Source organism: Mirounga angustirostris, unplaced genomic scaffold (genome assembly GCF_029215605.1).
Source record: "Mirounga angustirostris isolate CCGP_5_RB_7025 unplaced genomic scaffold, mMirAng1.0.hap1 SCAF_3, whole genome shotgun sequence".
NCBI lineage: Eukaryota > Metazoa > Chordata > Mammalia > Carnivora > Phocidae > Mirounga > Mirounga angustirostris.
Window position 1 is genome coordinate 2,408,778 of NW_026991711.1, and position 15,476 is coordinate 2,424,253.

A 15,476-nucleotide genomic window follows, 5' to 3' on the forward strand; every position below is an offset into this window, starting at 1 on the left:
TACTATTTCCTAGTGGAGGTTTACAGGTGGTTCTTCTGTATCCGTGTGATTGAGATGGTTCACGTCACATTCTGCCAGTACCTCCTACTTAGTCTGTGTCTTGGCTGCTGTAGGCGACCCCGACCTTCATCTGTTGGCGTGGCCGGCCACGCGAGCTGCTGTGGTGTGGACTCTTAGGGTGATAGAACTCCCTCTGCCCCGGGGATGGGCTCCCAGGAAACCCCCATGCAGGTGCTCTCGAATGCAGTGTCCTACGCTGCAGGCTTTCCTAAGCAGGCCAGAAAGCCCCGTCAAACACACACACAAACTTGGCTTCTCAGATCTCCCCCCGACCGCAAGTTCCTCTGATGTCAGGACATCCTTCTAGACCTCCACTTACAGTGTCACGTGCTAGCCTCACATCTGGCTTGTCGGGGCGCTCTTTTGAGGAAGCCGATCGTTACAAATGCCGTGGACAATTTCAGTACATGTTTGTTTGTTATGATTTTACTCAAGCTAAAGGAATGGATTATTACAATTATGCAGATAATATAGAATTCAGTTTCAGGTTAAGTCTGAAGTTAGCATAAATTTAGGTTCTTCAGACTGACGTAAAAAATGATTTTGAGAAGTTCAATAGGAAGATGCCTTTTTTAAATTTTAGTGTGTTGATTTTTAAATGCCTATCTCCCGAATCTTGCTTAGTAATCAGATGTGCGCAAGAACGAAGTTAGTTACGCAGCAGGACGAGAGCTCCCCCGTAAGGGAGACTCGCCGTACATCTGTATTCTCTTGCCGCCCCCTTGAGATAGTCAGTCAGGTCAGCAGGAGCAGAGAGCAGGTGAGCGCGCGGCGGGGTGTAATTCAGTGTTTTTGTGTCACACAGCCTGAGAAATGCCAGTGGCCTGACAGCAGCAGACATTGCTCAAACCCAGGGTTTCCAAGAGTGCACCCAGTTTCTCTTGAACCTGCAGAATTGTCACCTGAGCCGTTTCTATGATAACGGCCCGGTAAATGGGGGCCATCAGAGCCGATTCCTTAATCATACTAGCGCGGGAACCAGTCGCAAGAGATGCTTGGAAGATCCGGAGCCCTTTGGAGTGAAGAAGGCTAGGACCGAAGGTGAGACCCCTTGGTGGATGGGAGGGGGCAGACTCTCCTCTTTTCTGTAACGTGTGCTCTTTCTTATGGCTGGAAGCACCTTCGAGATGAGACCTTCGCTTGAGGGCCCTGTGCCCGGAGGAGCCTGGTGCGGTGGTGGTGGTGCTTTCCCCGTGTGGCCCCTTGGAAGATTGGCCCTTTAACAAAAGGGGGGCAGATAAGAGGGCAGTATTGACAGCTCAGATGGAAACGTGTATATAACTTTCTGCACACCCAGGGTTTTCTGCCACGCATTAGAAAGAATTTTCTCGTTTCCTGTACCTGTTTGAAATATAACTATTAAAAAAACTCTGCCACCGTGCCTGATTTTTTTGTTTGTTTCCTGTGAATGTTCCCGAGCTTATGAATGACATTGCTGGTCTGGTAGCCAAACACAGTTTCCCATCTGGGCAGGGAGAGGTTTGCCTCGGCTGGTCTCCGCACCGGCAGTGTGGTGCTGTGTCCCAGCGAGACCTGGGGTGTCAGGGCAACGTGAGGCTACGTCTGAAAGGTAAGTTAGCTATAAGTATTCTCCCACCTCTCTATCTTCAGACAACTTCGGAGTTCGCAAAGAAGCGGAGTCACCTAGTCACTGTCAGATGAAAACACCTCCCCTTTATCTAGGAAAAGAAACTATATGTATATTCCTGTCTATAAGATATCTTAAAGACAGATTGATAGCTGGGCAAGAGTATTTAACGAACTTAAACGGAGAGGGACACTTAGAGATGGCGGTGAAGAGTAATCACGTTGAAATTATGAACTCAGATGAGATAGCTGAGCATAAATACAAAGTTGTGCCCTTCGATTAAAAAAAAAAAGGCTATACAAGTAAAGTATGAGAAAAACCTGAGTGGCTGGAGGTTTTAGCTAACTACACTTCATGTGGGTCAACATTATCCTCTCTCCAATGCTGCACCTTTTCAGTTTAACTGGATGGCATCCAGATGAAAATGGGCTCTTTTTTTCACTAGAAAGTTGATAAAATTGTATTACCTACTTTTAAATACTTAGTGACTATAAAAACTTTTGACTTTTTTTGGGGAAATGAATGTATGAACTTAATGTAATGGTTTGCCAAACTCGTAACTTTTATAAATTACCTAATTCTCTGAAGGTGCTAGAATGATCATAAGCACAAACAACATGAAGTTGTGTCTAAACCTCACAAGTGGTGTTTTTAATGGTGACGTATTGTTCAGTGTTGTCATTTATTTGTACCATGTTCCAGTATATTTTTTCTAACGTATTTTAAAAGCCCTTTAAGAGCATCCACTTTTTAAAAATAGTCTTTTTTGTCCGCTTAATGCCTGGTTTAATATTTTGGAATGATATGAAGTGTTAGCTTCATTATGCCCTCAGGCAAGAGTCCTGTATGTGTCCATGTCCGCGTGTGTTGGTTTATAGCATAAATCTTAAATTCTATCTAGTAGGGTAAGAAGGATGTCACTGAACATTCTAACAAGACTCAGACATTTACCAAAAGAGGTTTTCAAACCAGTCTGCTAAGGTGTTCAGGCCTGTTGGATCAGCCAGTATCTCATTGTTGAAGCATTCTGAAAAGACTTCCCGAGGATTCCTCAGACTTGAATTTAAGTTTCCTAAACCTTGTTACTACACAGACTGGGTTTGAAGAATCGTGCGGGTGGATAGATGTTGAGGGGATTTTATTTCCCTCCTCCAGACAAGGATTCACTTGGGTTGACCAGGTGAGATTTTCATGTTTTGCCCATGAAACTCCCCAAGCAGCTTTCCCGAACTGCCCGTTCCCGCTGCTTAACCCCAGGCACCAGGTCAGAAGAAGATGCAGCTGGAGCCTGGTGTTTGAGTCGTGCAGCCCCAAGCCTGGGCTCTGCTCCACACACCTGCCCTGGTCTTGTTCTGTCACCACCAGGGGAGAAATCTGGCCTCGACACCGGATGCGCTGAGCCAGACCGTCCTCACTCCCATCCCCCAGGCAGTGCTGGTCCCGCATGTCACTGAGCGCGCGTGTGTGTGTGTCCGTGCGTGTCTGTGAGCACGGACAAATGCCGTCATCCGTGCCGCTCTTCTCGGGGGGAAGGCGGAGGTGATCGCTTTCATTTTATCGTTACATGCTCGCTGTGAGTGGGGCTTGGGGCCTAAGTAATGATTTTTCCCCAGTTACCTGGGTTTTCTGAAGGAAGTTGTGTTTGCACAGTTACTGCCCCTCTAGGATGGGGTTCTAGTGTGCAATTCAGGATAGGTTGCTGTAGTTCGTTTTCACTTAATCTCTGGCATCTCGTTTTGATTTGCTATTTAAATGGAGCTTAAAGTTTTGCTCGTTCTGAATTATTCATTTTGTGGATAAGTTTTTGGTTCTCACACTAGAGTAAAAATAAGTATTTTTTTCCTTATATAATATATGCATATAAAGTACTTTTGAATAACTTCACATGTAAACGTATTTAAAAGAGTTTAAAATTGTCTCCCTTCTTTCTTCCCCCAGTACAAGTTAGGCCTTTTTTTTTTTTTTAGGCGCCAGGAATGCTACCCGGGCTGATGAGTGCGTAGCATGGACCTTATTAACGAAATTCAGTCCAGTCTTTCTACAACTTAAGAATCACACACACTCGTGTTTTTAGTGTGGAATTTATGTTCATAAAAGCAGTTATTTCAAAAAGTTTTCCTGGCTAAGCCAACTTTTTTAAAGTGTGCCTTGTGAAATTTTTTAACTTTTTTCCTTTTTTTTTTTTACTTTGGAATCCTGAGACTGAAAATTCCCTACTCTTCTCCACAGAAAGTAGCCTCTGTCTCCACTCTCAATAAACTATTTTCAGATACTTTAACTGGCGTGATTTTCCCTTGGAAACTCGGATGGAAAAGAACTTGAAGGATTAATAACACCTCATCCTTCCCCTACTGCTTGACCGTACGCTGTGCTTTGGATATAGTCCTTCTCAAAACACCCTCGCCCCACCATTCACACCAGGATCCCGTCCGCTCTGGTCAGAGCGCAGACGTAGTCCATGGGGCCGTGAACTAGAGTGTTAAGTCCAAAGTCACTTCAGTGGTTGATTTTGATTAAAAGTATTTTGGCATAAAACGGGGTTTTTTCATTTGGGGTAGCACAAGGAAGCACCAGTATATAAGTGGGTTTTGAGGTGTTTTCCCCCAGTTTTTATCAACCGTTGGCTCGAGGTGGATGACAGATGTCTTTCAGTAACAGCTGCTCTTTAACGGTTCTGTTCGTGTTCTGTTAACCCTCAGGAATAACAGTAGTTACCCGTGTGTGTGTGTGTGTGTGTGTGTGTTCCTTGGAAACCCGTCCAGGTTACCAGGGAGACTGGTTAGGAAAGAATGCCCGTCCCATCCGTGAGAGAGACTTTGCTCTTGTTTTAATCAATAATTGTTTGGGGTGCAGATCCCGAGTCCAGAGTGGGGAGAAGCAGTGTGAGTTACAGACTCAGCCAGTAGCCTAGGGTTTGGTAATGGCAAACAGTTGCCAAAGGAAGGAGGCTGTTGATACCAGATCTCTTGTTAAATTGACTTCGCAGTTTTGTTTTTAATTCAAATGGGTATATTATTGATCTGAGAATTTCATACATAACATATAGGTATTTAATTCATAAAAACACCTTTTAGGAAAACTACGGCATTATGACTCCTTTTAAAATTAGCAGTGAGAAGTTTCTCAGCACGCTTTTCCCCTGGATGAACTTCACATTAAAGAATCTCCACTTTCTGGTCTTCCTTACTCGTCTTGACCACATGTGAAGACCGGGGGGAAGGGAGAGTGGATGTGATTTCCGTGAAGTGATACATCTGAGTAATTAGAGCCTGAGACTCAGGAAATCCCTTGCCTCCCCAGTTAAAATTGTAGTTCCTTTTAGTTTGATCCCATACGTTAGAGATGCGCACACGACGCAGTCAGTGATGGCTTGTTTTTAAATATTTGGCCAGAGCAAGAGAACACTGCGTTGGAGTAACAAATGATCATTTTGTCTTAATCCCTGAGGACTTGGCATCATGTCACCGTGCTCTGAGTGAGTGACACTTGAGAGCCAAGTGCTCTCTGTGATTGGCACCGTTGCCTCGAGCCTCGTCTCCTCAGCCGTCTAGTGGCTGTGGTGGGAGTCCGCCGTCCCGGGCACCTTCCCTTCCACGTCCTTTTCACAAGGCCCAGGCCCTCCGTAGAGTTTCCAGAACTTGGTGCTGCCTTTGGGGCCGTGGCAGGAGCTAGAGTCTGAAAGGTCCCCTGTAAGTAGAACCGCCTTCATTCTGGCCCAGGTCCTTTGGCGGGGGGCGCCTGGCTGGCTCAGCCGGAGCCTCTTGACTCTTGATCTCAGGGTCATGAGTTCAAGCCCCACGTTGGGCAATAGAGTTCACTTTAAAAAAGTAAAAAATAACTTGTTTTTGTTCTGCTTGTACACCTTCCCGGCCGTACCGAGCCAGCACAGAAATAAGCTTCCTGACAGCGCCCTCCTGTGATGTGTCAGATGCTCCCCGGCTTCCAAGAGCTGAGTAATGCCCTCCCCAGGTTTTCAAACTGCTTGGTCATAAAATAAATATGTAGCTTTAGAATCTTGCTAAGAACTAGTTTTAGGGATCTCCAATGGAAGTACAAATGCAGATTTCTGTGTTTGGGTGGTGGTCAGTCACACTTGGTTGCAAAGTTGCCTCTGCAGGAAGGAAGCTAGGAGGGTTTATTTTGAGCCAGTCCTAGGCAGTTTTCTATCATAAATATTCAGCCTCTAACAAGTGCTAGAATCTTGTCTCCTCAACAAATGCCTACTTTGGCCAAGTAAAAGGTAAGGACATTTTTTTACAAAATGTTTAGTGATTGTTCCTTTTAACTATGGAAGTCATCAGGAAGATGGGAAAGGAAGGTCCTTCTCCAAAGTGTAAAATGAATCAGAATCGATAACTTGGAAAGAAGACCTTTCGTTTTCTGTCTATAAGACTGCCTTTCTCCAACGCAGTGTGGAATATTTCCAGTGCTTCCTTTGGCAAAGATGGATGGGTATGTGGGAGAAAGGAGTCAACTTGGATCCAATGTTCTTACAATTCTGAAAGGCCAATGTTAATCTCATGGTTCATAAAATACAGTTTTAAAAAGTAAATTGCACCTTTAATACCTCCATCTGGGTAATTAAGTGCTTCCTGTTTACAGGTGCTAGAATTACCCAAGGTTCTGGGACAGCTGGGTTATCAGCCGATGAGTTAAAGGTCCTTGCAGATATTTTATGGCAACAGTGCATTACAAAGACTGCCTATCTGTAGAGAAAGAAAATTCTGGGCTGACGGCTTTAGCTTATGCTCCCCACATTAAAGAGTTTCTTGACGACTAAAATAAGAGAGCCTTTGGTCTGTTTAATTTTCATCCTGTTCTGCAAATGAGGAAGCTTCAGCATTAACGGTGCACCTGCGACTTGGAAAGGTTTCAGACTCAGTAGCCCCCTAGTGCGCTGCGTGGGTCTCGTTAAGGGAGACATTGACGCGGTGAAGTGGCCTTGTGCCCCGGCTCCTCCTCTTAGTGTGACCTGGGATGTCCCCAGACTCCTCTGCCTCCTGGTGGCAGGTCTGCCCAGTCCTACGGCACTTTGTAGCCAGCCTTCTCTGGAGGCCATGATCCCGATTTTACTACTGGTCGTTCCAGTTACTAATCGTTCTTGTTTGCTTTCTGTGTTTGTGCCTTTTCAGACTGGAGAGTGGGCTTCATTCACGGATACGGCCACTCTTCTGGGCCCTGGGCTTAGGGGACGAGAAGACACGTAGCTCTGCTCTCAGGAAGCACTTTTTGATCTGTCCTCTGTCAGGTTTTTTTTATAACCGTTGCTTTTCAGAGATGTGAAATTGCACATTTAGCCTAGTTGTCACCTTCCTGAGGAACACTGGCCCCTGAATCCTGGAAAGCAGATCTTAGGAGTACAGACACCGAAAGTCGTGTCGTATCCCAGCGGAGTCTCCCTGTTCGCAGAGGCGTCTTGGCTTTGCCGTGCTAGCGGGCGCCCATCCCTGCCAACCACCTGATTCCCCGCCTGGCTTGCCGGGCACGGGAAGGAGCAGAACCTGACCCCACGCCGACTGCAGGCTCCTCGTCTCCAAAATGACTGGCTGAGGTCTCCCCGAAGGTCCTGAGCACTTGCTCAGCGGGCACCTGGGTGCCCCACCCCCCACCCCCCTCGTTACGGCAGCCTGTTTGCCATGGACTTGCTGAAAGTACCTGTTTCACGGGGAAGGTCGCACCTTGCCTGTCGCTGATGTGGGGCCTGTGGAGGAATAAGAAAAGCCTCGAGTGGGAGAGATGGAAATCCATGGCTTAGTGCCTCTGTCTTGTTGAGTGCTTTTGGCCTCACACCTGTGCAGACCAGCTACACAAATCACACTGTTCTGTTTCCGTCTCTCCCACGTACTAGTCATTCAGAACTTTTGCCTCTCTGTCATGAAGACCATACATGATTATCTTTGGTCTCAACAGTGTGGGTTAGGCTTAGTGATGGTCTGGAACTGGTACGCTCATTCCTTTTACATGTATCAAAAATGATTCGTGCCTCCAAAATTAGAAGTAATTAAAGCTGCAGGGTTCATGTCTGTTTTTAAATGTTTATTAGCACCGAAAGTTGTTGTTCATTGTATATATCCTTCGACCCAGAATTAATTCTCAGTGTTTATCTGAGTAAAGAACCAGAAATACACACAAAGGTGTGTTGATAAGGATGTTGATTGTGGTATTCGTGATAGGAAAGCCAGCCAGCCAGCCAACGGCGGGGAGTTGGGGCAGGGGGTGAGTTACAATGCAGCCCTACAGCGGAGTATTATTTGACTTTAAAAAGGTTCTTTTGAACTTCGCTGATGAGCTGCATTCATGCCATGGTAAATGAAGAAAAGCAAGGCATAAAAGTGATTTGGGGGTCCGTTTCTGTAATAGCACATGCTTGCTGAGACTAGAAAGCCATGTGTTGAGTGAATGGCTGCTGGGAGAAGGCGGGGGTTCCCAGGGAAGGTGCACCGGAGGAGTGTTTCCATACGGTGAGCGTGATTCTTGCAGGAAACGTGATTAAATGTGCATGTTTGTTTTTCTCCAAGATCCAGAGAATGATCCTTTTTTGAGGAATGTGCATATATAACTTCAGCTCCAGAGATCCTGGAACTAAGACTTTAATGTTTGTTTCCAGTGTTATCATATCTTGGTGCGTGGGCCTGTGCCCCCAGGACAGTATTGAATCTTGGCTTTTACCTTATTTTCTGCTTCTGAAATTAGTGATTTTTTTCTTTAATTTGAGGATAGTTTTAATGGTTTTTATGTTACTCAAAGATTGTCTTCGTATTTCTTTATCAAAAACAACTGAAGGAACATTTGAGGGCATAATACAGAGTACACTGAACTTAACGTATTTAAAAACATCTCTGGGTTGTGTAACTGCTTTATTTTGTCCACGTAACAGCCATAAAGGAGAATTTGTGCCATCGAGTACATACAGAGTAAATGTCCGAAATCCTGTGACTTTTCACTGAAACGGCACACATCGGGAAGTATTTTTATACTGTGGAAAAGTACGTTTCCCGGTAGTGTACTAGGCTCCTTGGTAATCTGTAGATCATTAAGTTGTTGTGACAGTTTTGGAGGCCTCAGTACTCTTGAGGAAAAAGGAGTGAGAGGTAGTTGTCTTAAGAGCTTGTGGATGCAGGGATCTGAAATTGCCTTTGTGTTCTGTGCAGCCCGGAGCCCGGGTCCCTGCAGGCCGCTGGGGAACGGCGACGCGGATGACGAAGCTGACACGATGCTGGTCGATAGAGAGCTTGCTGCTGTAACAGGTGGGAGTGGACAGTTCCCCGTTAGCTGCAGCGGCCCCCTGGTCGAAGACATCAAACAGCAGGAGGGTGGTTCTGTCGGACCAAAAGAAATAGAAATATACACTGTTTCAGCAATGCAGACCCCTTGTCGTTGCAAGAACCAGTATGCATATTATTTCTAACCTGAGTTTCTCTCCCGATGTTTGCACTTTGTTGTCCGGCGTTTTAAAGAATGTTACACTAGAGTTTGCGTATCTTGGGCAAGTTTGTAGATACAAGGATAAGTGTTTGGGGGGCATTCTATAGATACGAAAAGTTTAAGCGCAATCTTCTGTTTTGGTTTGAAGCTTCCGCTTAACGTGCCTTGTTTAATTTCAACGAGGTTTCGCATGCTTGCTTTTCTGACATGTGATCTTTGGGTGACTACACCAAGCAAACATCTGTTGCTAGTAGTTTCGGCCTGGGGCACAGCGGGAAGGATGACTTGCTGTGGACACGGAGGACGGGTGGATGCCGTGCTTTTGACTTGTAACCGGTCTCACCAGCGTGGAGCCCCCCGCTCGCTGCTGCTGGTCGCTGTGGTTTCTGGGACATGGACTCCAAGTCTGGCCAAACCCTGAGCACCACGTCTCACAAAACACGTTTTACATGTTAAAAGTGTTAATATTTCAAACAGTTGATAGTCATTTTCAGTTTTTAAAAGTCAAAGTTTGTTCTTTCAGCGTTTAGAGTCTCTGAAGACTTTTCCTTTGAGTTAACACTTTTCTCTGCCATTCTTTTCTTCAGGTGACCGTGAAAACATCTTAGCCATTTTCTTACTGTGTTAATATATGTAGGAAGAGATACTGGTTTTTTTAAGGTTTTATTATGTCTCTATGCTAAATTCTTCACTGGGGTAAGAGATTATGCGATATGCTTCCCAGACATACGTGAGAAAATCATTTCTATTTACTAAAGTGAAAGGCAAATGTGTACATCTTTCTAGAAGCTACACGGTTGTTACAGGTGGAGTCGCCTTCTTGCCAAATAATTAAATGGGTTGATTTTCTAAGGAAAATTCTGATTGGATAATTTACTTAAGGACCTTGGCTAAAGACAAATAACAAAACTCAAACCTTTAAAAAACAAACGACATTGCTACCTACTTTTAAAAAGGCAGAAGGAATCACTCTTTAATCTTCGAGCATTAATTCCCTGCATTCTCAGGCCAAATTTAATAGTGAGCTGGGGCGTTGCTTAATTTCGAGCTCAGCTCATCCTGTGTAACAGGTGCCATGCTTCCCGTCACTTCACGTACAACATACGTCCTCCCGCATGCACAAAATGTGCTAAACTCCTGGGGCCCGTGCAGCAGGTGGGCAGGTGGTGGGTGGGAGCACAGGCCCTGAAGGGTGTGGGAGCAAGGAGTGAGGACAGTGTTGGAGGCGGCCAGGTGGGGTCACGAATTAGCCAGTCTCTAGGATACCTGCCATTCTCATGCTCAGTTTTATTAGATTTTCCATAACGACGTGAGGTTATCAACTAGCCTTGACTTTGAGATTGCATAATGGCACTCATTGACACCCCCGGGCACTAAACCACGCACACACGCGCGTACACACGGAAAACGCGAAATGAAAACAGTGAGTCTAGGCAACGCTGGTTTCTGAGGTGGTGCTCCCAGACCTTTTCAGGTCCAGGCCTCTGGGAATGTCGTTTCTGTATCTGTTACTAGTACACAGTTAATCATCTTAATAACTGTCAAGGTCGCCATCATAGTCATGAATTTTACCACCCAGGGAACACTGTGTATACTTTATTTTTTTTTTTTTAATTTGTAAGAGTGTTTCTCTGGGAATAGCTTATTTTATTTCTATTCTACTTCATGTTCAGTTCTTGAAATACTTGTTCTCTAGTCTTGAGTTTTAACTAAATAGAAGAGCTGTCCTTTAATTTGAAAAAAATAATCCCTTATCCTCTGAAGAATTTATAGTAGTTATTAAACTATGATTATCACTTAAATTGCCAGAAAAATGGATGATTAATGGCATGTGTAGAAGATGTTTTTGTTCATTGAACAAGCCGTGATTTTTTGTTGGCAGGAAGATTTGCGGGACACACAGAAACCTATGTCCAAGTGCAAATCAGAGGCACATAGATGGTGACGCGGAAAGTAAGCCCTTCCGGGGGAGGGCCACACTGTGTCAGGGTGACTGGGGGTCCGGAAACATGTCCTCGTTCCAACGGTCGTGGGACTCCGCTCTTGTGTATTTAATATCATACCTTGCTTTAACAGTGCAGAACATTGAGATAAAATTTCACATTACCAAGCAAGACATGATTTGCGATCATCCTTTGTACTGTTTTGTGAATTCCTGTGAACGTGAATGTTGAATCCCGAGTTTCCCCGTGGGCCCGAGCGTGTTGTGATTGACTCTTTTTTCCCCCCATAAGACATCCTCCTCTTGATGGATGTCTACATATGCAGATTAAGCAAGCAACATTTTTCCAACCTAAGTGATTTTTTAAAGTAGCCTAATTAGGTGAAGCCTCGGACATCGTAGTCACTTTACTGGTGAACTCGGAAGACCCTCCCAGAGCTCATGCTGTTGCGCTTAGTGCCCATTCTCCCGCCGGCCACTGCCGCAGGCCGAGTCGCGGAAGTGCCACGTGGATGCGAGTGTCGCTAAGGTTTGAACTCCTGTGTCCCTACGCCTGGCCCGAGGGCGGGCCGCCGCCCTCCCACCCCCCCGGAGCTCTCCTGGGGCTGTCTCGCCTGGTCCCAGGAGTCTCCCCAGGCCCCTGCTTCGGCGGCCACCTTTTTTTCTCCCTTTCCTTAAGAGCTGGAGAGGTGTGGGGTTTTACTTTAACTCTGTGGAAAACCTCACGCTTTGTTCTGCTGGACTTTTTCACGGGTGATTTTTGAAACTCCTTCCTGAAAATAGTCTTAAAAGGAGAGCAGTTTTTTGATTTTTGGGTTTTTTTGACAGCTTTTCGGGACTGTTGGTATTTTTTATGCCGCGTGTTTGTGAGCTTAGGTGTTTACGCTCAGCCACTCGGTGCTGCTGAAAGTCATAGATGTTTCCTGTCTTACCGGGCAAATGCTGCTGTGGGTTCTATTTTTAAATCTGCCTATGCACAGTTTTTTACTTCCAGAAAAGGAACTGGTTTGTTTAAAAGGAAAAAAAAAAAGCAGCTAAATAAATCCTTTAAAATTGTAGCAGCAATGAAACATTTTTAGTTTCTCCTCCCCCTGTGGTTCTGAATTTTGGTGACAGGTGTATTTCTTAATGCAGATATGAAAAACAGTAGCCCCGTGTTGGATACACTGACAAATGGATGTGTCATCAATGGACATTTGGACTTCCCCTCCACGACACAGCTCAATGGGATGGAGAGCAGGAATGACCAGTGCTTATCAGGATCTAATGGAATTAGCAATGGATTAGTTCGAGGACGGCCTTTTCCAAGTAGCCAGGGCTCTGTTTGTGTTAATGGGACTGAGGACCCAGAAAAGACCATGAGCGTTAATGCGGAGATGTGCGGCTCTCTGCACCTGAATGGGAGTCCGAGTAGCTGCGTAGCTAATAGACCTTCCTGGGTGGAGGACATTGAGGAGAATCTGCACTATGGGCATTACCATGGGTTTGGGGACACCGCTGAAAGCATCCCCGAGCTTAATAGCGCGGTGGAGCACCCCAACTCCGCGAAGGGGGGAGAGAGACACGGTGGGGCTGCCCTGGGCGCCATGCACCTCTACCACGGCTCGTAGAGACCAGCGGCCTGACGGTATCTGGACGCACCCATCCCTCCTGGCAGCCAGCTCACAATACTCACGTAGCAGCCATTGGAGGGAATGCCACGGCTTGTGCTATTTTTTTATACTTCAGCTTTCTGAAAAAGTAAGCTTTTATTTGAAAAGTTCCTCGTGAGTCCTACTGTATGCACGAGTAGGACTGATTGAGCGCCCAGGTGTTTCTTCCGTGGGGTGGCAAGCCTCTTTCAGAATTTAATTTTTCTGCTGCCAGCCTCGATGTTTTCCTTTAAACACCGTCACCACAAAATGCCATCTTTCCTCTTGTCAAGTGAAATTACATCAGATCAGGATAAATGAGAGGCAGTAGATGAGGTGCCTGGTGACTCAACTCCTTGCACATAGTCATTTTGAAAAGCTTGCTTTTCCTCTTTCCTTTAGAATTTATGACCGCAGACCGCTCTTTCCCTATGCAAAGTACAGCCTTACAAAGATTTCTTGAAGAAAAGAACATTTGTCTTTTTCAAAGTCTTTTCATTGAAACTTTGCAACTTGCCATGTGGTGGGGTCTCGCTTACAGGCACACATGGTGATTTGGGGATGGAGGTGGCCCCTTCTTCAACGATGTAGCTCCCTGCCCCGGGTTTCACTGAAAACACCTGCAGCCTGGGACTGACTTCTGACCCATTGTGATTTTATTCCACATTTCTTGCTTTGTCTCTACAGTTTTTACCACAGATAACGGTTTCCTTTATATGTAGTGGAAATTACTATTTGTAGGAACTGTCAGGTCAGAATATTTAACTGACGATTTTGACTTATATTTTCTTTTTTCCTTGTTTTTGTTTTTGGGGGTTTTCTGCTTTAAAATATATACCACTATGTATATCCAGTCCACTGAGAGAATTTTGGATCTCTCTTAATAAAACTGCACTAAGTTTATGGTTTTATAGAAATTAGCTTTTGTTTAAGCAGCTAGTGGTCACACTGTGCAAATATTGTAATGAATTTTTACTTTTCTGATTTTTGTAATAAAAATTGGTGAAGACAGAGAAAATGTCAAATGAACAAGCCAATGTTCTAAGAGTGTTACTAACATCTTGTTTTTAAACTGTACTTTACAAATTGAATAAAAAATTCTCACACTCGATCCGTGCCTGGGGTGTGCTTTCTTTCCAGGGTGTGAGGAGTGGGGGGTGTCCACACAGGGGACAAGAAGGGAGGGACAAGTGGAGTATTGCCTTTTATTTTGCTTGTAAGATTTTTCTTTGCTCCTCTGATCCTGCCCATGTAATTTCTGGCCACTTTTGTTAGTATATATACTCTAGTCTTATGGATGTTTCATCTCCCTGGAGCTCTCTTGGGGGTTATCAGTTGCTCTCAGCTAATAGTATTGTCCCTGCATGCTTATTTTCATAAAAGACAACAACCATAATTTACTAAACGTTGGGCCAGCAGACATTTATGAATGTAAGCCTTTTAAAACTATAAATTATTGTTAGTAAATGCCAACAAAATAATCTTTCTGGCATGCCTATATATGTTATTTAAAACACTGGTTTCTTTACACACAATATTGTAAAACTTAGCAGACCAAAGTGAAGGGGCGTTAGGCTTTGGAAGTGTCACAGAAATTACTGGAGGCTGAGAACAGAAGCACTGCTACCTAATCCCATGCCCACAACAGGCATCAGTAATCGGGCTCTGAGCCCAGATGGCCCCGGCCACCCTTTTGAACAGCTGCTCTGAGAAGCTGCCCGAGTTGCTCTGAGTCTGCGGGAGAGGTGAAACCATGCCATCCCCTGCTTGGACTAGCATTTCAGAGACTGCATATTGAGTTAATATTTGCTGGAAAACATTAAGTGAATCTCTTAAGATGAACTAAGGATCGACCATTCGTTTAGTCTTGGGAATTGTTGGACAGACTATGACTGCTTCTCGGGGTAAACCTACCATATAGAATCTAGAGGAGGGCAACAGTCCCACACGATGGTGATGGATGCAGTTTGCTTGTCTTGTTCAAAGGCACTGACGTGAGCACATGAAGTTCCCGTTTAGAGATTGTAAGGAAATTGTTACAGAGTTCTATCATGCCTGGAATTTGCTTCAAAATGACACAGGAGTGGTAGAGTGGACAGAACAAAGCTCACACAAGATTGAGTGTGAGTTGATGTTGACACTGGGTACGTGAAGGTTCATTGTTCTACTTTGTATATATTTGGGGAAGTTTTTTGTACTTAGGGCTTGAAAAAGAAAAAGTTCTAGTACTTTAAAAACATGTGGACATCATTTTAACACTGACCCAAGAATAAGCTGAAATTTTGCTCTGCATATCTCACCAAAATTACGTGCATCCTAAACTATTACAATAGTTCACTGGTTCTTAACTTTTTTGGCCTGAAGACCCTTTTAGGTGCTTATATACTTAAATAGTAATGGCAAGCAATTGGAAATTAAACTTTAAAAAGTCTATTGACAGTAACACCAAAACCATGAAATACCTAGGAGTATACCTTTTTTTTTTTTTTTAAGATTTTATTTATTTATTTATTTGACAGAGAGAGACACAGCGAGAGCAGGAACACAAGTAGGGGGAGTGGGAAAGGGAGAAGCAGGCTTCCCGCTGAGCAGGGAGCCCGATGCGGGGCTCGATCCCAGGACCCCAGGATCATGACCTGAGCCGAAGGCAGAAGCTTAACCAACTGAGCCACCCAGGCGCCCCCCTAGGAGTATACCTTAAAAGATGTTCAAAACCTCTACACTGAAAACTATAACATTTCAGAGAGAAAGAAGGTTTAAACATTTTGGTTGAGAAAATCTATTTGCAGATGACATGATACTACATAGAGAAAACCCTAAAGACTCCACC

At 44.7% G+C, this 15,476-nt stretch overlaps 1 protein-coding gene across 2 annotated transcripts in view; it reads left to right on the forward strand.

Moving 5' to 3' along the window:
* ANKRD10 (ankyrin repeat domain 10) overlaps positions 1–13,757 on the forward strand; it is a 32,172-nt gene extending 18,415 nt beyond the window's left edge. For both annotated transcript variants that reach the window (XM_045869713.3, XM_045869714.3), the window contains exons 4-6: positions 866–1,101; positions 8,800–8,895; positions 12,150–13,757. In XM_045869713.3, coding sequence (XP_045725669.1) covers positions 866–1,101; positions 8,800–8,895; positions 12,150–12,625 — 808 coding nt within the window. In that variant the 3' untranslated portion in view covers positions 12,626–13,757. The remainder of the gene's footprint in view (positions 1–865; positions 1,102–8,799; positions 8,896–12,149) is intronic.
* The last annotated feature ends 1,719 nt before the right edge of the window (positions 13,758–15,476 follow it).